The 25,147-nt window shown below is 38.8% G+C and overlaps 3 protein-coding genes across 17 annotated transcripts in view; all 3 read left to right on the top strand.

Moving 5' to 3' along the window:
* Positions 1-3,896, top strand: part of tnika (TRAF2 and NCK interacting kinase a) — a 52,824-nt gene extending 48,928 nt beyond the window's left edge. For all 15 annotated transcript variants that reach the window (XM_088432815.1, XM_088432819.1, XM_088432813.1 and 12 more), the window contains 2 exons: positions 915-1,054; positions 1,669-3,896. In XM_088432815.1, coding sequence (XP_088288941.1) covers positions 915-1,054; positions 1,669-1,752 — 224 coding nt within the window. In that variant the 3' untranslated portion in view covers positions 1,753-3,896. The remainder of the gene's footprint in view (positions 1-914; positions 1,055-1,668) is intronic.
* Positions 3,897-6,234: 2,338 nt separating this feature from the next.
* On the top strand, positions 6,235-14,706 carry slc2a2 (solute carrier family 2 member 2). Its single transcript, XM_088433024.1, has 12 exons — positions 6,235-6,331; positions 6,401-6,496; positions 7,445-7,653; positions 8,167-8,291; positions 9,145-9,260; positions 9,340-9,502; positions 11,044-11,150; positions 11,230-11,310; positions 11,468-11,572; positions 12,615-12,716; positions 12,782-12,985; positions 13,679-14,706. Exons 1-12 carry the CDS (start codon positions 6,317-6,319, stop codon positions 13,883-13,885), a joined length of 1,530 nt encoding a protein of 509 aa, XP_088289150.1. The 5' UTR covers positions 6,235-6,316; the 3' UTR covers positions 13,886-14,706.
* Positions 14,707-15,220: 514 nt separating this feature from the next.
* LOC148412487 (eukaryotic translation initiation factor 5A-2-like) lies at positions 15,221-21,771 on the top strand. The gene is made up of 5 exons (XM_088433738.1): positions 15,221-15,302; positions 16,739-16,904; positions 17,616-17,720; positions 19,114-19,245; positions 19,328-21,771. The coding sequence occupies exons 2-5, from the start codon at positions 16,746-16,748 to the stop codon at positions 19,388-19,390; spliced, it is 459 nt and encodes a 152-aa protein (XP_088289864.1). The 5' UTR covers positions 15,221-15,302; positions 16,739-16,745; the 3' UTR covers positions 19,391-21,771.
* Positions 21,772-25,147: the final 3,376 nt, after the last annotated feature.

Genomic DNA, 25,147 nt, shown 5'->3' with positions numbered 1-25,147 from the left:
TCTCCCACTGAAAGTCATTCCAGTTCTCAAAGCATCATCCACATCGTAAAGCAAAAGTTTTGAAACACCTTTCAATTCAGATTTGTCTCAAGCTAATTAAGAGCTCATGTAATTCAAGCTGTTCTTTACCGTGCTCAGCTCTGACGAAAAAGTCATTTCATGTCATAAAGGATTATTCACATCATAAAGCAAAAACTTTGAAATGCCTTCAAATTCAAATGGTCTCAAACACAATGAAAGGTCAAGTAATTCAAGCTGTTAACTCCATAAAATTTGCAGCTGAAAAAAGAAAGTCATTCCCGGTCATTAAGCATCTTCCACATCATGAAGCCAAAGTTTTGAAAACGCCTTCAAATTCAAACCTGTCTCAAACAAAATCAGAGGTCATGTAATTCAGGCTCTTCTTTAAAATACACTGCTGTGAAGTAAAAGTCATTCCATATCATAAGGCATTATCCACATCATAAAGCCAAAGTTTTGAAAACGCCTTCAAAATCAAACCTGTCTCAAACTTTACTAAACCCAGGTGAATAACAAAAACAGTAAAGGTATCAGTCAGGAATAGGAACAATTTAAAGTCAACTGGTAGGAACCAGAACTTTAAGAAGAATAACTTTATCAATAATGATTTTTAGTAGAATTGCCCTTCAGGAACAATAACTTTAGAAATGACACAAAGTAAAAATTAGCCTTCTTTGAACAATAACTTTCAGAAATACATAAATCAGGAACATGATGTTTGGTAAAGTCATCTCAGGAACAAGAACATTGCTAAAGGGTAAATGATTATTATTATTTATGTTATTATTATAAGGTAGCCTGCCCACCATTTATAAAAATAGAGAAAAAAAACGACACGTTCATTATAAAATGCTTCAGTAGCTAAATGTGTTTGTTGTCCGTTTGTTCTGTAGCCTACATCCATTCCAATCAAATCATGGGCTGGGGCGAGAAAGCCATCGAGATCCGCTCGGTGGAGACAGGCCACCTGGACGGCGTCTTCATGCACAAGAGGGCCCAGAGACTCAAGTTCCTGTGCGAGCGCAATGACAAAGTATGTACACGTTCACAAACCTTGCTAATTGTGATCATGGAACTGTTCAAGGACAAAGTCTTTAGTCAGGTTTAATCAGGAACAGGAATTTTGTTGCAACCTGGAGAAACAAGAACTTTGCTAGATTTACCTCTCAGGAACATTGATTTTGCTAAAGTAACATGCAGAAACAAGAAATTTGCCTTTTTACTACACAGGAACAATGACTTTTCCTAGGTAACCTACAGGAATTAAATAATTTGCTAACCACCGCCACACAGGAACAATTGCATCGCTAAATTAATTTGCAGGAACATGAACTTTGCTTAATGTTGCCATGCAGGGTGAATGACTTTACTAAAGTCACCTGCGGGAACAAGAATTTTGTTAACGTTGCCGCTCGGAAACAATGGCTCAGCAGGAACAAGAACCCTAATAAAGTCAGCTTTCTGGAACAAGAGTTTCCTTTTTGCCACACAGTGAATTAGCAAAAGGACCTGTCAGGAACGAAAACTTACGCTCAGGAACTTTATTGCTGCTGCTCAGTGACAATGCATTTGCTAAAGCAGCCTACAGGAACAGGAACTTTGTCACCGACTATCAGACGACAATAATTCGTCTGTTTCTCTCATCAGGTGTTCTTCGCATCGGTGCGCTCCGGGGGCAGTAGCCAAGTGTTCTTCATGACCCTCAACAGGAACTCCATGATGAACTGGTGATGGCCCCGCCCCCTTGGTCCAGCCTCACGCTACCATTGGCTGTTGACTTCTTCCTCCTTTTTGCACACTTTGCCTCTTCCTCTTCCTGTCCCGTTGCCCCCATGACTTGAAGCAAACCCACCAGGGCACTGAGGGACCACTTGATCTCCTCTTCTTCCTCTTGTTCCTGCTCCCGCCGATTCAAAAGATGATGTCCATGTCCCTTTAAGAAGAAAATCACACACTTCCAACCCCCTTCACACCTTGTCCTCTTTGTCCTCATTACACTCTTCAAAGGTGCTGCATCAGACTTGTGCTGTCAATCAACAAAGAGCGTTTGTGTGAAACTTTACAGCACACGCCTGTCCCTGTATAAATTGTGTGTGCGTGCGTACATGAGTACGGGTCCTGTTAACGAGATTGATGTCTTGGTGAGCAGAGAAAAAGTCAGTGGTGTTTGTCCATGCGCAGGTTTTTGTTTTTAGGAGAAAGTCAACGCAATACAAAGTGTGACAATTGTATCCCACTACAACAGACAGGGTTCAATTGTTCTTTGACCACGGGTTCTTGTTTGGCTGTGTCAGGAACAGGAACGTTGGTCATTTCAAACATCAGGAGCAAGACTTTTGCTAAGTCATTCGGAAGGAAGAAAATCCTTGCTGTAATTACCTTCCATGAACAAGAATTTGGGCAGAGTTGCCTGTAAGGAACAAGAACTTCAGGAGAGAAGCTTGACAGCAACATGAGGTTTGCCAGTTCCCCATCAGGAACAATATCATTGCTATCGTCAAATGAAGCACAAATGCTACACTCAACTAAACTGTCAGGAACAAGAATGTTAGGAAAGATACTTACTAGGGACTAAGGGTTTTGGAGGGGTCACCCTGCAGGAACAATAACTCGAGGAAAACACTAATTAGGGACAAGAATTAAAATTCACATGTCAGGAACAGGAAATTTAGAAAAGATATTTACCAGGAACAAGAGTTGTGGTAAAGTATCTTTTTCAGAGCAAGAACTTTGATAAATTCACATGAATAACAAAAACAATAAAGGTATCTGTCAGGAACAGGAAAGATTTAAAGTCAACTGTTAGGAGCAAGAACCTAAGAACAATAACTTTATCAGGAACAAGATTTAGGGTGAAATCACCCTTCAGGAACAATGACTTTAGAAGGTACAATCAGGAACAAGATCTGGGGTAAGGTCATCCGTCAGGAATAAGAACTTTAAGAAAGTCATTGATAGGGACAATGACTTATAAATGAGCCTTCAGGATCAATAACCTTCAGAAATACATTAATCAGGAATATGAGGTTTGGTAAAGTCATCTTTCAGGAACAAGAACAATGCTAAACTTCACATGTGAACAAAAACGTTGGTAAATCTCAGGAACAGAAACAATTTAACGCAAACTGTCAGGAGCAGGAACTTTGCTTGTCTCAAGAACAAAAACTAATTCAGTAAACTGCAGCAACAAGAACTTGGCTATAGTATCACTGGCAGGAACTTTGTGATCATCTCCAACCTGGAAAGTTACTTTAGGAAATTCACAAGTCAGAAATAACAGATCGGGACAGTCTTCATGACGATTTTGCTGTCGAGTACGAGACTTTTAGGAAAACCACCTTGCTGTTAAGTCACCTTTGTGGGACAATCACAGTTGCCAGCCAGGAACAGGAACTGCAATCAGCTGTCAGTCACAACGATTTAAAAACACTCTTATAACAAAAAAAAAAAAAACGCCCAAGATGATGTGTGGTGGGATATAATGTGGTTGGATTATGTTTATTTTTCTTTTTTAAAATGGATTGGATTTACATACCCTAACGTTAAGTGTTGTGTTCATTATCGCTAGTAAAGATTTGCTAACGAACGCCTCAACCACGTCGTCATGTACTGTACTAAAAATGGCTGTAGATGCACAACAAGCTAACAGGCTAACGGTTTAGCAATAAAGAGCCCAGCGGTCTTCCTACTGTGCGTGTGTGCATGCGTGTATGTGTGTGTTGTCCGCGGTCATTACACTGACGACTCGCAGCCAAAACTACTGTTTTAATGTTATTTTTCTTCTTCCTGTTTTATTTTGAAAAGACTAATCATCCCCTTTGGGGATTTGTTTTGTTTTGTAAACTGGAAGAAAAATAAAATCGAGAGTAGAGCCATGTTGCTGCTGTGCTTGTGCTTTTGGGGGGGGCTCGTGAAAAACACATCTTAGTAACAACATTTGGTAAGCAACCTGTCCGGAACAGTAACATTATTGAAATCACCTATCAGTATGAAAATATTAGCAAAAATATGGCAAATTACCTGTCGGTAACAATTTGGTAAACTATCAGGAATAGTAACCTGACTAAAGTAACTTGCAGACTAAAAGTTTGCTCAAATCATTTCTCAGGAACAAGAACAATGCCTAAGTTACTCATCAACAACCAAAAATGCAAAAATCCCATGTGAAGAGCAAGACATTTTCCAAGGACTTTGTCAAAGTTATCTGTCACGAACAAGAACTTTACAAAATTAACTATTAGAAAAATTTTTACTAGCCAGGAACAGGAACAAAAATTTTGCTTCAGTGAGTACATTATTATCCCAAGTGGAAAAGGGAACCTAGCTCGAAAGCTAAGAAAATATATTTCCTAAAGTTGCCTGCCAGGCCAGGAATAAGAAATTCACTTGTCACATGCCAGGAACAAGAACTTTGTCAATGATATCTGCCAGGAACAAACACTTTTAGAAATATTTTGCCAAAGTTATTTGGCAGGAACAGGAACAAAAACTAAGCCAAAGTGGGCGCAAGAACATAGATTAAATGTCTTATCAAGAAAAAAAATATCTGCTAATGTCACTTGCCAGGAACAAGAACTTTGCGCTAAAGAACAAGAACTTGCAGGAACAATTACTTTTTTTTAACACGTCAAAAAGTCTTACCAAAATAATTTGCAGGGACAAGAACAAAAACTTTGCACCGGTGCTAAACCTTGGCAAGAAAAGCGAATCTACAGGAACAAGAACCTCGCTAAGGTAACCTCTAAGGGACGATGACGTGTGCGTGCGCGCGTGTGCGTGTTTGCTCATGAGCATGTTTGTCCAGTTGGGTCATTACACTGAAAACTCAGATTAAAATATAAACCGTAACCTATTCTTTTTATTCGGGTCTTTTTTGTTTTCTTTTTCTATTTTATTTTGAAGACTCATACTTTAAGATGGGGATTGTTTAATGTTATGGGGGATTGTTTTGTAAAAAAATGCAAACGCCGTGTTGCAAGCGTCAGACTTTGTTCACCTTGTGAGTGTATCATTAACCAGACAAGATTGTGTCAGCTACTGATAATTGTGTTTTTTTTTTTTTAGACTTTTGTTGATTAATAGGCGCACCCTATAGTTTGAAAGCAAATTTTTCAACCTAGCATTTGTGTGATTTTACTCTGGCATCGAACGCTTTGGTAAAGCTACTTCTCAGGAACAAATGTTTATAGTTATCAGGAATTGACGTACAAAAAAAAAAAAAATCTAATCCAGTCATTCCTTGAACTAGAAAGATTTTTGACCAACTGAAACTTTTGATGCTGAAAAAAATATTAAATCGACAAGTAATAAATGTGCATTGATCTGGAACAATAACACAGGAGCACCGATATTTCCAACATAACGATCATCGATGTGATTTAGAAAAAAATGTTGGCATCAATTTCAAATTTACTGAATATGACTCCCGCACGCTGACAATGAGAGCACCACTGCACCACCTAGTGCCTTGGATGTGCAATTACACTTAACGTGGCAAAAGTAAATCCTGTTTCTCGGGGTCATACGCATCCCCGCCATGGGGCCCCTCCCACTCTTTAAGAAGGCCTGAGGGAAACTAATATAACATCAGGAATAGGAACCTTTCTGTTGTGGTTTATTGAGCAAAACGTAGAACAGGAACAAGAACTTCACTAAAGTCACCTGCAAAGTGATATTATGTATTTCTTCTTAATGAAAAATCAGGAACAGGAACCTCTTTATTGTAACCTTCATTGACTAAAACTTTGTACAGGGACAAGAACCTCACGAAAGTCACCTGCAAATTGAGATTGTGTATTTCTTCTTCATGAAAAGAACAAGAACTTAACTAAATTCACTGCAAAGTGATATTGTGTATTTCTTAACGAAAAGTCAGGAACAGGAACCTTTCCCTTGCAGCCTTCATTGAACAAAACTTTGAACAGGAACAAGAACTTCACTAAAGTCACCTGTAAAGGGATATGGTGCATTTCTTCTTCATGAAAAATCAGGAACAGGAACCTTTCTATTGTAGCCCTCATTGAATTAAAAAAACATTGAACAGGAACAAGCACGTCATTAAAGTCACCTGCAAAGTAAGATGGGGTATTTCTTCTTTGATTTGTTGCTGTAACGAAAGAATCCATTTTTGAACCGCTTCAGTTTTTGCATACATTACTTGTTGACTACCATGCTTTTTTTTTTTTTTTTCTGCCCGTGTGTGTGCGTGTGTGTGTTTCATGACCAGAAATTGATGATTAGCTCCAGTCCAGGCTGAACTCTGTCTGTTTGACACTCAAGAGTCCACCTCTTGATAATGGAGCCGGGAAAGGTAAGCGCACTTAAACGCACGTCCTTACCGCGCACAAATGGATTCGCTTTCAATTCGCTGTACCGACAGGAACTGACGGGCACCTTGGCGCTGGCCGTCTTCACGGCGGTCTTGGGATCCCTGCAGTACGGCTACAGCCTGGGGGTCATAAACGCACCGCAGCGGGTGAGCTCCGTCTGCTTGCGTTACGTTTGCACAGCGGAGGAGGGCGGGCGAAATTTGGAATCCGAGGAGAAAAACGCCTTGATTTCCTAAAACTTGTCATAAAAATTCCAAGCCTTAATTTGTTTCAATTTTCATGTTTATCCAGGTCGACTTTGACGCCCCTGTTCTTAACCTTGTGTGCGATTCTTTGATTATTTTATCGAAGGGAAAGAAAATGCTCGGGAGATGAAATTTCACCCAGATGGTGAAAATATGTCAAAGTTCAACACTTAGTTATCGCACTAACAGGACTGTGCCACCCATTGGCTAAAATACTAGCCTTGTAAAAATTATATTGACGTAATTTGCCCTTAGGACTTTGTTGGACCTTTGATTGCATTAATCACACCATTGTCACGAATGAAACATGTAAAAAATAAATGCATGCAATGTTGCTTCATGTTCCAATGAATTTGCTCTTAATTTGAAAAGTACTTGTACATAGCTTCACAAAATAAAGCCGTGCATAATTTTTCAAGGGCTGAACTTTTAACAATAATTTGCTCCATGTTCCAGTTAACCTGCTCTTATTTTGAAAATAACCTTACTGTTCTTGTCACAGACTCATTCAATTTTAGACCTGTTAGCATCTCACGTGCCCCCTGAAGTGCTTTCATGTACTTTAGAGAACGTTTAAACTTTTAAAAGAAGAGAAAAAAATCAACAAAATAAACTTGCAATGTTCCATTTAATTTGCTCTTAATTTGAAAAGAACTTTAGCGTTACAAAAGAAGAACTCAGCTGATTTCTAATTGGTGCAGTAACCCTGGTAAAACGTAATGGGGAAACCTTCTACAGATATTTTGCTGGAGTAGATTGGGGTACTTTTTGGGGTTCAATATTTTGACCCAGAGCTGAAGCTAGTTGCCATTTTGGAAAGTTTTGTGACTGTGGGTTTTTTCGTTTTAGGTGATCGAGAGACACTATGGGCGCTCGTTGGGCGTATGGTCCGAGGAAGCCGCCTTGAAGTCGCAAAATGAGAGCCTCACGGCAGAAGCCGCGCAGGAACAGGTCCATTCTACTGTGGTCATGTACTGGTCCTTGTCGGTGGCCATCTTCTCGGTCGGCGGCGTGCTCTCCTCCTTCCTTGTGGGATTCGTGGGGAACCTGAGAGGCAGGTAAGAAAGGAACCGAGGCAGTCACCGGTCAGGAATAAGAACGCGTCAGGAACAAGACATTTTCAGGAATAATTTGGTGTAGCTTGTCAGGAATCAGAAGTTTTATATAACCTTGAAGAAATCACTTATCAGTAGCAAGAACTTTGCTCAAATCGCTTCTCAGGAACAAGAATTTTGCGAAATTATGTATTTTGTGAGGAACACAAACATTTTGTCAGGAACAAGAACTTTGTAAAATTATTTTGTGAGGAACGTGAACCTGTTGAAGATCCAGAATGAGAAGTGCTCATTTATTTTTGGAGGAACATGAACTCGTTGATTATCAGGAACAGGAACGTTGCTAAATATTGTATTTTGTGAGGAACGCAAACTTGTTATTTGTCAGGATCAAGAACTTTGTGAAATGATTTTGCGAGGAACATGAACTTGTTGAATATCTGGAATGAGAACTGGGGGGACCTGAATTTACGACATTTGGCAATGAAGTGAGCGCACGTGGTGTTGTGCACGCAGGGTGAAGGGCATGCTAGCGATCAACGTGCTAGCGGTAGCCGCTGGCCTCCTGATGGGACTTTGCAAGATGTGGCGGCCTCACATCATGGTCATCGCCGGGCGCGCCATCATGGGCTTTTACTGCGGTTAGCTCGCCACTCTCATTCTCATACTTTACGTATTTCATAATTATCGTGATTTTTAGCCCTGGATAAATATATGTATACTTTCTTGTAATATTATGACTTTTTTATACTAAAAAATCCCCCCGTAATTTTTTTTTTGTCCTTGTATAATGCCTGCTTTGTTTTTGTAAAAAAAATAAATCAATAAATACATGTTTGCGGTATGAGAGATATTTCAAAACACTGCTTTTTTTCTCATAATATAACTGCTTACTGCGCATTGTATAATTAAAAATCCCCGTTAATTGCGACATTATTCTCATGGCGACAGTGCCGTTTTATTCTAATATCTCATAATTCAAAGAATTCTCAGAAATAACGACTTCTCGCGGCATCATCTTTTTTTTCTCGTAACGTGCAGTGTGACGTAATTTGACTCGTTTTTTTGACTCGTAATTGGACTCGTTTCTCGTAAAGATTGTCGTCATATCTCATCACATAACAATTTTTTTAAAGTGTGGTTTTGTTCTTGTTATACACTGTGAATTCTTTACTCCCTTTATAAAATTTGAAATGTTCTCGTGAATTACTTTCAGTTTTTTTGGTGTTACGTTTTGTAATCATGTTTATATTCTCGTTTTTGACGTTTCCCGTCATGTACCGTAGCGACTTTATTGTCGCGATATCTAACGACATTTTTTCTTGGATCTCAACTTTGTTCTTGTAAGATTTTGTACTTTTTCCTGTAACGATCCCAAAATAATTGCGAGTTTTTTTTTGTTTTTTTTTCAATCTCATAATATTAGAACGTGGAGACCCCACCACCGCACCGACGGTCGGTTTAAAATCGTCAAATCCGTTTTTGCGTTTTCAGGCTTGACGTCGGGCCTGGTGCCCATGTACATCGGCGAGATTGCGCCCAAAGCTTACCGAGGGGCTTTGGGGACTTTGCACCAGCTGGCCATCGTCATCGGCATCCTCATCAGCCAGGTAAGTGGTGCCCCCCCCACCCCCCCACCATACGCACACACGGGTATAACATGCGCGGGACGCTCCTTCGTTTTGGCAGGTGATCGGCTTGGACTTCATCCTGGGTAACGACGACATGTGGCCCCTGCTCCTGGCGCTGTCGGGGGCCCCCGCCGTCTTGCAGAGCCTCCTGTTGCCGGTGTGCCCCGAAAGCCCGCGCTATCTCTACATCCATCTGGGAAAAGAACAAGAGGCCCAGGAAAGTACGCGTTCAGGGACATCCTGGTCTTTCCGCTCATTTTTGGTGTGTTTTGGATGGGTTGCAGTTCGCTTTGCTGTCTTGCTGCGACAAAGTGGACCCGGAAGTTGAGAAATCGATCGGTGTCCAACCTGCGGCCCGGGGGCCATCCGCGGGCCGCCGTTCACATTTTAGCGGCTGCGGCATATATTAACATTACATTTTTTTTGTCCAAAAAAATCATTTTATAATTTAATTTCTAGTTATTACCGGGTGTGATTTCACTGTTGACCACTAGATGGCGGCTTTTGAGATGAGCTGTGATCCTGAGTTTGTTTTGTTTGAAGAATTTTGAAAGAAAATTGGAGAACGTTTGGATCTAAATTAGTTATAAATATGGAGTGTTTGTTTTGTTTGATGGTAGTGTTAGAAGTATGAAAAAAAATCTGATGTTTTTTATGCATTATCTAGAAAATATGTACTTGCTCAATTAATTGATTTCTATAGTTTTTAACTCCGCTGTTAAGTTGTGGGTCAAGCTGATCAGATTGAAGTAAATCTTAAATGTAGTTTTCCTTCTTTGCAGAGCACTGCAAATACAATTTTTTACAGTGTTTGTTGAAGATTTCAAAAATTATGCAATTGTTTTTGGATTTAAAGAAAAATGGTCAAAATTACGCTGGAATATTTTTGCTGTGTCTGAGGGGAGGAAAAAAAAAACCTAATCACAAGCTTTGTTAGCAGGATTGCACACAAAAAAGAAGCTTCTCAAATGAGTTCGGGTCAAATTGACCCGGGGATGTTGATACTATTTTAGAGAAACAAACACAACACACCAGTATAAATAAGGTATTACGTTAATACTTTGTGAGTGAGGTTGCAAACATAAAAGCTGAATTTTGGATATTTTTAGATAATTAAACATGCCTCCGGGTCATATTGACCCAGAGACATTATTTCTATTTCTGCAAAGTGAACATAAAAGACTGGTTAAAGTGAATTTTTTGCTTTGGCTTACACATTTCGGACATGTTTTGGTGACTAAATGAGCTTCGGGTCAAAATGACCCGTTAACTAGTTGGGGCTCAAAAAATAAAATGTAGAGAATGTTTGGATCCCTGAGGGGAGGAAAAAATAAACTAATCACAAGCTTTGTTAGCAGGATTGCACACAAAAAAGAAGCTTCTCAAATGATTCCGGGTCAAATTGACCCGGGGATGTTGATACTATTTTAGAGAAACAAACGCAACACACGAGTATAAATAAGGTATTACGTTAATACTTTGTGAGTGAGGTTGCAAACATAAAAGCTGAATTTTGGATATTTTTAGATAAACATGCCTCCGGGTCATATTGACCCAGAGACATTATTTCTATTTCTGCAAAGTGAACGTAAAAGACTGGCTAAAGTGAAATTTTTGCTTTGGATTACACATTTCGGACATGTTTTGGTGACTAAATGAGTCTCGGGTCAAAATGACCCGTTAATTAGTTGGGACTCAAAAAATAAAATGTAGAGAACGTTTGGATCGAAATTAGTTATAAATATGGAGTTTTCTGCCACAGGTCTGTATCGCCTGAAGGGGGCGTACGATGCGACTGCCGACCTGGAGGAAATGAGGAGGGAAAAGGAGGAGGGCGACAAGGTGTCTCGGGTGTCCATCTCGTCTCTGGTTGGTGTCCCCGGCGGAATTTGTACATGTGCACTTTTCCCGTGCGGCCGGACACGGATGCGCTGTATTTTGCCCAAAGATCTGCTCGTCGGTGTACAGGCGCCAGCTGGGCGTGGCCCTCTTGATGCACTTGTCCCAGCAGTTGTCGGGCATCAACGCGGTGAGTCGCCACGCAGCCATTTTGATTTTTCTTCAGCTTTATCTGTCGTTCTGTGACTCGCTTTTTGCAGTTTGACGCTATTTGCTTCTCGACATTTTTGTTTTGTTTTTTCACACCGTTGTACACTTGAAACATCTGTTATATTCTGGTATTCAAGATTTTTTACTACTCCACGGCAATCTTCACCCGAGCCGGCGTCAGCCAGCCCGTTTACGCCACCATCGGCGTCGGCGCCGTCAACACCGTCTTCACTCTGGTGTCTGTGAGTCCCTTTCATCATCTTACAGTTTTTCGGGGGACTCGTTACATTTTTTTTCTTTCAAAATTCTTCACACGGCATCCTAACATGACAATACGAAAAACTAACAAGTAGCAATTGGTAAAACTACAAAGATAGTTGTTCTAAAAAGCTTGTAAAGATAAAATCTACTCAATAATTTAACAAAACATATTTAATTAGGAATCAATACTGACAATAAATGTAACTGATAATAAAAAATACAACTTAATAACATAAAACAAAACAAATGTTATTAGCTAGCGAACTAGCTAGCTAACTAGTTAGATGCGTTTGTGCTACTAGCCAGCTTGCTAGTAGTGTTTGAGCCATTAGTACACTAGTTGTAGTTTTGCCTGCGGCTAGCCAATAGTATTTGTGCTCATATCAAGTAGATTGCGTTAGAATAAGTTTTAGTTAGCTAAGCTAGCTAGTTGCCATTTCAGGGAAAACACAATCAGTTTATTTGTATAGCCCTGAATCACCAAAGTCTCAAAGGGCTTCACAGGTGAAAAGAAGTCATAGAGAAACTTCTTTTTGTCATAAATACTCAACAGCATTCCCTGAACAAATTAATAATAAAGCAAAAAAAAAAAAATCTTGTACAATATTAACTGGCTAGCAACACATACAAACCAGTTACTACCCTAAAAAATAAAAACTCCATATTAACATAAATAATAATTAATAACACAAAAACTTCTAACTCCAATGCAAATTGTACTCAATAACAAAAAAATTCTATAGCACAAACTATTTGATAACAAAAATAGTTCTAGCTAGCTAGCTAGGTAGCCAAGCTACGTAGCTAAAAATCATTCTCACAAGAAAATGATATGAATACAATAACCTCTCAATGATAACGGAAAAAATATATGATTGCACGAAATACTTATCAAATACCAGCAAATACAGCTAGCTTGCTAGCTAACTTAGTAAGTGGATAACAATGTAATAAGAAATACTAAAAGCGAGCTAGCTAAACACGCAGAAATATTGTTTTCGAAACAATCCTTTCGCGTTGCAGGTGGTGCTGGTGGACCGGGCCGGCAGGCGCACGCTGATGCTAGCCGGTCTGGCCGGCATGTGCTTGTGCGCCGTCGCCATGACGACCGGCCTCAAGCTCCAGGTTTGTGCGATTGCGCCCTCGGAACCAGATGAGAGCGTCGCTCCGATTATCGTCTTCCCTTTTAGAGCGACTACACTTGGATGAGCTACGTTAGCATGTCGGCCATCTTCCTTTTCGTGGCCTTCTTCGAAATCGGGCCCGGTCCCATTCCGTGGTTCATCGTGGCCGAGTTGTTCAGCCAGGGCCCTCGGCCGGCCGCCATCGCTCTCGCCGGATGCTGCAACTGGACCAGTAATTTCATCGTAGGAATGACCTTCTCTTACATACAGGTATTTGGGTCACATTTTATTACGTCTGTTTTTTTTTTTTTTTTTTCAAAAGCAGCTCAGATAAATGTTTTTAGGTTTTTTTTAGAGTGGAAACATTCTAACTCGGTTATTTACGTTTTAAAATTTTCAAGTTTTTTCCTAAAATGACACATAGTAAGTAATAGATCACAAAACAAAGGTAATCAACTACTTTAGGCATTTAAGTAAGAAAAGTAACATTTACTTTGGGTACTAAAGTAATTTATTTATTTTATCTTTTGAGGTAATAATATGATTAGTCCAATTTTGGTTAATACGAAGTGTGATTTCACTGTTGACCACTAGATGGCGGCACACATTTAGTTTGAGATGTAATGTAAGCATGAAACAAAGTTTTTCAGCGCAACCTAATTTTTTGTCTAAAAAAATTCAATGCTAGCTAATGTTATTTATTTTTACGCCTACAGAAACTCTTGCTTCCTTTTATAATCTCTAGTTATTACCGGGTGTGATTTCCCTGTTGACCACTAGATGGCAGCTTTTGAGATGAGCTGAGATCCTGAGTTTGTTTTATGCTATGCGTGTCCTCTCTAAATATTATTTTAAAAGTGTCGTAGGGAATACGCTGGTATTTCGTGGACATTTCTGCTTCGCACTTTTCAATTTTGACGGGGTCGATCCGTTACGTAACCGTGCGATATTTTGTCTTCTCAGAACTGGCTGGGCGCGTACGTCTTCGTCTTGTTCGCGGCGCTACTTTTCGGCTTCACCGTGTTCACGTACCTGCGAGTGCCCGAGACCAAGGGCAAGAGCTTTGAGGAAATCGCCGAGCTTTTCCGTAAAGGCGGCAAAAAGGCGCCGCCCAACGCCAAGAGCGACGACGTCGAATTGCAACAGCTCAAAACAGCCGCGCGTGCTTGAGGAACTGTCCCGAGGTTAGCCGGTCCAACTCAAATGACTACCTTAGCCCCCCAAAAAATACAAGTTTTTTTTTTTTTTTTTAAGATTTAGTGAATTTTGTGAATATTTTCAAAGTTGGAAAGGTTTGAATCGGTCGAGAAATGTGGAATGACTGTTGAAAACCGCGAAGGATAATAATAATTCAAAATATGAAGAATTTTCGTTGCGCGTTAATGTTTTACATTACGGTATTTTTTTAACATCTGCTGTGGTCATAAAAGGCGTTCCTCCAGCGCCCTCTTGAGGTTAACCTGTGATCATTTTGAGAGGAGTCTCAATTAACCACAAACTTGTCAGTATTATTGTTTTTTGTTTGAAAAGGGATTAGCAATTGAGGACAAATGTAAGCAAATCATGAGAGTAAATTTGTAATCATAACATTTAATAATTTTTTCATACAATATAGCACATTTATCATTGAAGTCTTCAGCTTTATATCAGTCTTAGGAATTGATGACTTTTTCTCCTTATTTTCATATTTTTATTGTTGTGTTTGGTATGTTTACATTCCCCAGATTTTCTTCAGTGTTGTGATATCTTTTTACGAGTGCTGTAATGTGATGATGCTAAACTGTTTTGTGCTAAAGCATTTAATTTTTTTTATTAGCTATACTTAATTATAAATGGCGTTACTACCTCATTGTGATATGATCCAGCGTGCAATTACATTTCTTTCTTAATTTCCTTGTCTTGTGTTGTTTAATGCAAAACAACCAAACATTTGACCAGTTATTTGATGATATATTAATATGCAATAAAAAAGAAAATGAATACATGTAAAATATGCAATATTTTTATTAGTAATATTTTCAGTTTTTGCCACTTTTAATTGATTAAATTATTCCAAATAGAATACAATAAAATAGAGAAGAATATATGCATTTATTGTCATTGTATAACAGGTATACAACGAATTTGGTAGTGCTGCTCCGATTGGTTCATCTTAAATGAATATAAACAATATACAGAGTACATTTTATAGATTTAAAAAAAAATCATACTGTGCAATCAGCTCTGGGCGAAAAAGCTGTGAATTTTTCCGGCTTTTTAATGATACAAAAATGAATTATATAATCAATTAAGTATAACTTGGTAATAACTTAATGTTGTAATTGAAATACTTGAAACGTGTAAAATTAAAAAAATGTTAAATCTAAAGCAATTAAAGTTTAATTTTAAAAAATGTCAATAAACGCGGCGGGGGCGTAGTTTGCGACCCTACCCAAATATGGGCATATGCTCTCCTGAAAGCGGTGAGGTGTTGGCCCCGCCTCTCGCACGCTGATCACGTGAGCAGTTACCTGCACTTCCGCCATACAAAAGCTTTCGCGCAGGCGTTTTGAACTCCTTTTTTTTTGGACGTCATCAGAGCACAAAGGTAAGTTCGATATGTTTGTGGTGCCGCCCCAAACGCGATTATTTTCGCCTGTCATCTGATAAAAAACGAAATGGTAATACCGCGTGGAGTTAATGAATAACTTGTACCGGAAGAGCGTCCATTTTGGAAAAGCTTGCCGTGGCTAATGTTTAGCAACTCGTGTCAAGTCATTTGGGTGTGGGCCACCTTGACAAGATGAATGCACCTTTTTTTCCTATTATTTTTAAATAATTAACAAGAATTCAAACGCAAATTTTGTTATAAAGGTTCCCCAATCGCTACATGTAACTCCACCATGAAAACAGGCGATTATAGCAAAAATGTCTCAAAATGACGGTTTTGAACGCATACCTGCGTTGACACGAGACCCGACGGCGGTGTCAGATTACTCATCGCTGCCAGTTTTAAAAATAAAATCAATAAAAATAACTATTTACATATTCGAATGCGAAGCAACACATTTAGTCACTTTTATGATAAAACGACATCGCTGGCGAGTTGATGAGAGAATTTTGAATACAAACGGGCAAGTGTGCAACGTCAACGCGCACACAATGTTTTTAATGAGTCATTTTACGTCAGTTTTATTGCTTGAAATAGTTCGATGAAAGTTGTGCGTCAACCGCCAAGACGTAAATAGATTTCACGTCAAACCCGGCGGAGCGTTTGACGTCATAAAATGGACGCGGCAGCCATTTTGACAATCGGTGCCGTGTGCTGCATTCTAGGAAAGTAGGAAGTCGCACTACTCCCAACCGAATTGTACCGGTTGCGATTTATGCGAATACAATTTGACATTTTGACCAAGTGCAATTGGCACTTTGATTTAAATGGATATTTACGGCTCATTGAAAAAATGAAAACATTGCACACTTTGCAAAGCTAACCTGAAACATTGTTAGCCTTTATCATCATTACTTTGTATGCAAAACCACTGTATTAGTTGTACATCTTTGGCGTACCATATTAGAATAAAACTCACATTAAAAATTCTGTGAGACTTGCAACCCTTGTGTATTACTTTGATATTTTTTTGTGTTATTTTCTTCTACATTATTACGGGTGTATTTTAGACAATGCATGGCACACTTTGGGTAGTGTATTAATCAAGTGCTTGCGCCATTTTGAAGTTTGTTTTCAATACCAGAATGAAATTTCAGCCTCCTGGTGTCTACTTTCAATGCTTTCCCTTTAATGTAAACAATCTTTGATGTAAAAATCAAAAGGTTGACTCAAATATTCCACAAGGGTTAATTAATCGTGGCGGCCAACATTAAAATTTGATTAATTGTGCAGCCCTAAAGTTAACGACTTTTTACAGCGTAACTACAAGTTATAGGTTATTCTAAAACCGAAAAAAGAAATACTAAGTGCATTAACGTGCCTGAAAAAAAAAAAAAAAGGGCAATTGAATGGTCTTTGTGTTCTCCCCGCAGGATAAGCATGGAAGAAGATTTCGCTTGTGGAGAATCTGGGGCGTCTAGCACGTTCCCCATGCAGGCTTCTGCCCTGAGGAAGAACGGCCATGTCATGCTTAAAGGGCGTCCCTGTAAGATTGTGGACATGTCTACCTCCAAGACTGGCAAGCACGGCCATGCTAAGGTCAACCAAAATGCTCCCTCTTCCAATGTTTACAATTACCGTAATTCCCCAAATATAGGACGCACCCATAATTTTAGGGTCAAATTCTGGTATTTTCGACGTTACCGTGTAAAGGACATACCAAGAATTCGGTGACAATTTAAAAACCCAGAATAAATCTCATGTTTGTCGATACTTAATATTTTCTTGTGTTCATATCCGTAAGTTATATATGTTAGATATGTTTCAGATTTCCCTCATTGCGAGCAGTCTTTGAACGCAGCGCCAGTGTAACGTAATTAGCTCCAAGCATTTTTTTTTTTTTCTCGCGACGCAGCTTGAGTTCATTTTGCCACCATCGGTGTTCCATGAAGTTTATGATTATGTGTATATGCTAAAAGACCAAAATTAATAAACGGAATATCCTACCGTGTTCTCGAACCTGGGTGCACAACTTGCCGCTCTAAATCGAATCAGCTTGAGACTTCATAACTTTTACATGATCCTCGCCGTTTTAATAATATTCCTGCATGTCAACAAAGGTGGACTTGGGCGTCGGTTCAGTTTGCTCGCTTCTTTTATTGAAAGTAATGCTGTAACAACCTTACAGCCAACAGCCTTCATTTTTGAGGGAAAAAAGTGGGGATTATATTTGGGGAATTACTGACAGGACACGCACACCATGCTCAAATGCACTCATTTCATTTTTTTTTTTTTTTTTTTAAATTATAGGTCCACCTCGTAGGACTTGACATTTTCACTGGCAAGAAGTATGAAGATATTTGTCCATCCACTCATAACATGAACGTCCCCAATGTGAAGAGGCAAGATTACCAGGTGAGATGCCGGGCTTTTTATTAAAACGTTTTGGTAGCTAGTCTTGAAATAAGCGGTTCTCCGTCGCTGTTTGCTGTGTAAATTTTTGACTTCGGATTCACGAAACTAAACTGAACAATCACATGGTCTTACCGGGCATTTTATTTTGAAGTCTATTTTGAAGCAAGGTATATGGCGCATTCAAATGCAGTCAGACATTTTAAACTCATATTCATAATAATAACTGTGAATATCATCGTTAAATTAAAAACATTGCTTTGTATTGTGCGACAGCACTACATGCATAAAGATTCTTATGACGTTTAAACAAGCTAATATTAGCCACTGGCTAGTACAGCTTAAAATAGAACCAAACGAAAGTTGTTGTTTTTTAATTTGTGAAAATTGCGTTATGTATGCCAGCACTAATCAATATATGGTACACTGGTTAATATACTGTAGTCTTCATGGAATTAAAAAACAAACAAACAAACAAAAACAGGGGCAGTACTACCCTCTAGTGGTGAGCGACGTAAACGCCACAACTATGCACGCGACGTTGCCCCACCCAGGCCCAGTCAAAAGTTTGGAAACACTTAATTCGTTGAACGTGTGTCCAAACCTTTGACTGCAAGTACAGATGGACAGTTTCTTTTTGTTTGTTTGTTTGTTTGTTTGTTTTACCCGAACCCCGCCTTGTGAAAATCGGACATACTTGTTCCTAACAGGGTGTGCCACACCTGTGTCAGAACACAACGTACAGGTTCAGAAACCTGCTCGACCCGTTTCAGTCGAGATCAGTTCAGGTTGACTGTAAAACAAGACACGGAATAAATGACACTTGGGATGCATTTATTCAAATACGTCATGTTTTATTATTAGAATAATCGCCAATGCTAATGTTAGCTGCCAAGGTTGTCCAAAAAATTAGCATTGATTTTTAGCAGTGATATTCCATTGAATACGAAATATTCTTTCACAAATATGCAGGAAATGTACTCAAATGTGTTTTTAATTTCTTCCTTACCTGTCACGGTATGTTTATGTTTCCATACTTGTAGGCTAAATGCTAAAGGCATTATTTCCCATAATGCCACGGGGTGTCGATTCACACATGCGCATATCCTGTGGCCCTATGGGGAAAAATGACAATAAAAACATACAAATGGCTAGGAATAAAATGGTTATTTAATTTTCAAACGTATTGGTAATCCTAATGCTAACATGGGCCAGCGCAAAAATGCTATGCTTTTAGCACGTAGCCTACAAACACGTACTTGCGAATCCATTCTTCATGAAAACGTTTTGATGGAGGAACGTATTTTTCATATTTCAAAACGTCTTGCAAGTTTCCCCGCTTGTCCGTATTAAAGCGTGCGTGCGCGTTTGCGCGCGTGTGTTTCGCCGAATGAAGGTCATCGATTGTAACGATGGTTTTTTGAGCCTGATGGACGACGGCGCGGAAACCAGGGAAGACCTCAAATTGCCGGAAGGCGACTTGGGCAAAGAGATTCAGACGAAAATAAACAACGACGAGAATTTTCAGGTAAGTAACGTTTTTTTTTTTTTTTTTCTTTTTTTTTGCCGGAGTAACTCACAAACGTAATTCCCACGTGCGCCCCCCGCAGGTCACCGTGTTGAAGGCCATCGGTGAGGAGCGAGTAGTCAGCCTGAAGATGCAGATCAATTAAGCTGACGTTTCCTACGCCGTCTGCGTCCACGGCGCGCTTCCGCCTCGTCCGCTCAACAGAGGAGCCGTATCGGAGCAGGTTTTTTTTTTTTTTTTTTTTTTGTAAAACCTCGCTACGAGGGCTCCAGTGAGCGGCAGTCAATGAAGTTAGCATAACATTTCGCCCAAAGGGGTTTGATTGTTTCTTATCCGGACGATTGAGACACCCCGGAAAAAAAAGACCCTTGCTAGACATTTGTCGACTACTCACACACACGTACAACAGTATGAATAGTAAACAGGTCAAAGTTCAGATCCGTCCCCTGCTTTGAAAAATGTTACAAATGTCGGGTCAGACTTTGTTTGTTTTTTTTTTTTAGACTTACAACCCCCAGTCCCAATTGAGATTTATTCTTCAAGTATTTGCCTAAATCAGCCTTTAGAAATGGCTGTTACTAAATTAAATAAGTCCTAAAGTAATCAATTACTTGACATAATTATCATAATTAATTACTTGGGGTTTTTAGCACCTAAAGCCGGGGTGTGCAAACTGTGGCCCGCCGGCCATTTTTGGCCCACCACCCACACTTTAGTGGCCCATTATATAATATAATTGAATGAGTTTATAATAGTTTCAAGAAATGCAATCTTTAGCATCGCAAAAATAGCGAAATTCTTACATATTAAGCATTGCCTAACCGGCAGTGTTTTTCATCTGTTTGCTTGTAATTTAAGACCAAGTCATTATCTTACTTTATGATTTGAAAAGTTTATGGGACACAGTCAACAAAGTGTGAATTTTTGGTTTCGTTGAGGTGAGGCGGGGTGGGTGGGTATATTTTCTTTTTTTTTTTTTTTAGGGTGGAGGGGGAGGTACATATTGTATGTGACATATTTTTGGGCGCGGGTGAGCTGTTGGACGTCATTTGAACGTTTGTCCGTTTTGAACTGTTATTGTGGCGCGTTCGCTCGCACGGTTATTGGATCTCGGCTGAATGTTTACATTTTCATGCCGCAATCTGTTCTCGACCAACTCCTGATATTCTTAACCCCTCGTTTTATGTTGTGTGTAAGGTAGACTTTTTAAAGTTGAAAAAAAAAAAGTTTGTATTTACATATGGAGTGTTTTATGTATCATGGTTCATTTCACACGTCAGCAGAAAAAAAATCGATCGAAACATCACAGGCGAGAGATTTACGATTTTGTTTTATTATTATTATTTTTTTTAAGTACAGGGCATTTCAGATAACTCTAAAGTGGGAATGGGTGACTTCTTGGTATCGAGCCTTATTTCAGGGTATCGGTTCTTGGAAAAAAACGATACCTGTATCGGCCGTTCTTTTTGGAGCGGTTTTTTGATCGCAAAACTAGGAATGTCAAATTAGAAGGATCAATAAATGCAATTTTATGAAATTTGAAGCAAATTGTCAAATTAGATGTCATTTTTTTATCATCAAATTACCTTGTGGTATCGGGACTTGGTATCAGTGACTGCTCCAGCGTCGATACTCATATTGGTATTGATCTGGAAAAAAAAAGTGGTATCAAACATCCCTACTTTTAAGTACTTAAGAAAAGAAAAAAAAAGGCGGGATCTCTTCGTACTATTTACAGTGGAAATGCCGCAATGAACAAACAAAGCGTCTGCTAGTCTGCATTGCTTAATTTAAAAAAAAAAAAAACAAAGCTTGTGATTGTACCAAGCCTTAGCCACGCCCCCAAAATTAAATAAACTGAAATTCCGTAATTTGGCGTTGTTTTGGCATGAGTTTGACTACTTTCGTTGAAAAATCTTTGAATTCGCGTCACAATCGTTGTGGTCAGAAATGTCCACTAGATGGCGGCAGATACACAATTACTGACACGACTACTTGTTGAAGGCCAACAATAGCGTCAACTTTCCTAATTGTCGCTCGAAGACGTAACAGTTTTTATGCAAATTACGCAACAAATTCTACCACTGATTATTCAGATTTTTCAGTGACATTTCGCTCAAGAATTGTGCTTGAACCTCAGCTTTTAGTCTCGTTTTTTTTATTCTTAAAACCCTCAGGGAAAATGAAACGTTCAGTCATGCGCAGTAAATTAAGAGAACCACTTTTTTTTTTTTCCTTTGTCAGGAAACTTTTTTTTTTTTTAAGGGGGCGTGTGTTTCCTGTTACCTCCACTTATCGATGTGCTTTTTGCTTGTTTTCCTTTTTCTTTTTTTTTTTTATTACAGTCGATCCTTTTGTGTCATATGCATGAAGTGTACTCAATATTGGTTTGGACCACATTTTCTTCCAACTGTGTCATCGTGGTTTTTCTTTGGAAATGTGACTGAGTGTTTAAAAAAAAAAAAAACAACAACTGTCCATACTGGGAAAAATAAAGCTTACTAATTAATTACATTACAACTGAAACACCTGGAATTTCTAGCGTGTCGCTTTGAAAAAAAAAATCCATTCAATGATGTTATGCGATTGTCCACTAGATGGCAGCAAAGTTGAAGTTCTTGGACTGTGACGTCAAAGCCGTTTCGACCTTGAGCACAGATGGACCAAAAACACGTATAGTATTTGCTCCTCTGAATACAACTAAGAACAGTGTTTCAAACCCCTGAACCCCAAAACAAGGCTTTTGTCCTTGTGGGGTATCAGTCTTTTTTTTTTTTTTAAACCACATTATTAAATTCTTCAATCCCAAAGACATTGATTTACTCCAGGTAGACGTTCAATTCAATCCCAGTGTGTGTGTGTGTATATATATATATATATATATATATATATATATATATACCTAAAGTAATTATTCAATTACTTTTCTGTGTATTTACTAAGTGTTATCTGTTACTGAAATAATTGACTATTGCTGTATTTTACCTAAATAAATCGATCGAGTTCTGTCCTAGCTAAACAAATGAATTACAGTAGTTAATAGAGTTAAAGTAAGGAATTACTTGAGTACCTGTGCAGTAAGTAATCGGTGACTTTAGTACCTGTTTTTGTACTTAAAGTAAATGATAACGTTAGTAGTATTTCAGTTGGTATTTTAGTGCTGAAACAAGTCATGGATTCAATGAGTATTTTAAAAAGGGACGTCATCAATTTTTAGGTAATTAAGTATTGAAGTAATCCATTTGTTTAGTACCTATGTACAAAGTCTAGTAAGTAATCAATTGCTGTACAACTTTACTACCTAATGGAATTAATTACTTTAGTACTTTGATACATATTTTACAACCTTAAATCATTTCTTTTGCGCGGAATGAGGTCATTGTAATTTTGTTAGCTTGCTTCGCTTTTCACAAGGATTTGTGCGACCGGGAAACGGTGTGTTTTTCCCTCCCCCGATGTTTTTGATGGGAACAGGAGGCGGATGGGACACCTTGAAACTTTTCTGTCTGTTCTATACATCGAGTGCGAGGGAGGGAGGGAGGGAGGGAGGGCTCTTATGTAAGCCTTTGACCGTAAACTCGACTAATGCTTCATTTTTGCGCTAGTTATGCAGCAGCTGCGCGATATTATGTGCCCCCCCCCCAAAAAAAAAAAAAAAAAAAAAAAAAACAACTAAAAACCGGATCAAGTCGTGATGTTGGCAAACTCAATTTGTGGGAGCTTCCACTGGATAAAATGTCCGCAACCTGAGCTAAATGAAAACAGGTGGATTATTCAACTAGTACTCAGCAAACACAAAATAAATCAGTAGTCACATTTTTTTTTTTTTTAGGTGAATTCCTGTTTTACATCTTGAGGCTACTGAAGAAGCTTGTTTCTTTTTCTGGCCACCTGCTCCCCTCTGGCGCACACTTGTGTGTGTTTGTGTGTGTTGTGACAAAAGTAGAGCCGCTTGGGTGGGTTCTTATTGGAAACACATGAGCAGGCCTTGCTGTGAGGGGAGAAAACAAAACAAAACAAAAATATATAAATATATAAGTTTTTGTTCTGTCCAAAAAAGGTTCAGATGTTGTTCTGTGAATTTATATGTAAGAAGCTAACTGTAACTTAGCTAAGTTTTTGTTCTAGCCGGGAAATATTTCAGATGTTGTTCTCTGAATAGGCTAACTGTAGGTTAGCTAACTTTTTGTTTTAGCTGGGAAATATTTCAGATGTTGTTCTCTGAATAGGCTAACTGTAGGTTAGCTAACTTTTTGTTTTAGCTGGGAAATATTTCAGATGTTGTTCTCCGAACAGGCAAACTGTAGGTTAGCTAACTTTTTGTTCTGGCCAGGAAAGGCTTCAATTGTTCTTTGAATTGATATGGAAGAAGCTATCTGTAGTTTAGCTAACTTTTTGGTCTAGCTAGGAAATGTGTCAGGTTTTGTCCTTTGAATTGATATGGAAGACATCTGTAGTTTAGCTATGTTTTTGTTCTAGCTAGGACATATTTCAGATGTTGTTCTCTGAATTTATATGTAATAGACTAACTGTGTAAGTTAGCTAACATTTTGTTCTATCTAGATGTTTCAAATGTTCTTTGACTTTATATGTAATAGGCTAACTGTAGTTTAGCTAACTTTTTGTTCTATCTAGATGTTTCAAATGTTGTTCTCTGACTTTATTTGTAATAGGCTAACTGTTTAGCTAACTTTTTGTTCTCGCTAGGAGATGTTTCAAATGTTGTTCTCTGACTATTTGTAAAAGGCTAACTGTAGTTTAGCTAACTTTGTTCTTGCTAGGAGATGTTTCAAACGTTGTTCTCTGACTTTATTTGTAATAGGCTAACTGTAGTTTAGCTAACTTTGTTCTTGCTAGGAGATGTTTCAAATGTTGTTCTCTGACTTTATTTGTAATAGGCTAACTATAGCTAACTTTTTTGTTCTGGCTAGATGTTGTCCTTTGTTTGAACAGGAAAAAGAAGCTAGCTGTTAATATTAAAGCTAAAGTACTACTGACAAGCTAACCGATTGGATGGCCTCAACCAGTAAGTGTTTCTTTGTCTTTCTTTACCGTGGGAATTAAACTGTGTTCGAATGTACAAAACGGCTAAACTGAATTTAATCCTCGGGCCCGAGATCTTCGAACCCCAGTTACTGCAGCTCGTGCGGGTTTTCATGCGCTCGCAATTGTTCCATTTTATCTCAGAATTTGCGCTTTCCCATAAAATTAGAACACTCAGGGGAGTGTTTGAGGAAACGCTTAAGGCCACGCTGTCATCGTTTTCCCAAAGGCGTCGAGTCAGCGCTCCTCCTACACTTTCCAGTATCGCGCCTCATGACCATGGCAGAATTGCTACAGTCATCTCCCGCAAACGCGACACCTCAGTACGCCAGTTACTGTTTAGAAAATATGTTGTCGTCTGAGATAGATATGAACACGTTGCGAGAACAATGTCAAGGACGCGCTGTTTCAAACTTTTTGACTGCTAGCATACTTTGTTGCCATTGGGGGCTAAAGTTCCCTCTCGGGCCTTTTTGAAATGCTCTTTCCCTGCAAATGGATCAAAAGTCACTTTTAAGCAGTTAGTTTTTTAGTTTTGCATTTATTTCACCATAATTGGTCTCTTTTAAATGTGAGCTGGACTTAAAGGCCACGTACGAGCTACATCATAACAACACAATGTATACATAAAGGAGCATGCTTTTAAAAGAACATTAAAGATCAAAAATAAATAACCGTCGGAAACCGCAAATATTAACCCATTCAATCCCATATACCTCTTATGGTCCAAACATTCAATTCCAGGTACTCATTTAGTTTTTTTTCCCCCAAATATTAGGGTAAAGGATAGTTTTCTGTCAAATCGACTATTGAAAGATACATAAAAACGCATCTGTGCGATTGAAAGAGTTAAAAAAAA

This window comes from Hippichthys cyanospilos, chromosome 14, assembly GCF_059441005.1.
Source record: "Hippichthys cyanospilos isolate Australia breed blue-spotted pipefish chromosome 14, RoL_Hcya_1.0, whole genome shotgun sequence".
Taxonomy (NCBI): Eukaryota; Metazoa; Chordata; class Actinopteri; order Syngnathiformes; family Syngnathidae; genus Hippichthys; species Hippichthys cyanospilos.
This window is presented reverse-complemented; position numbering and strand designations above follow the sequence as displayed.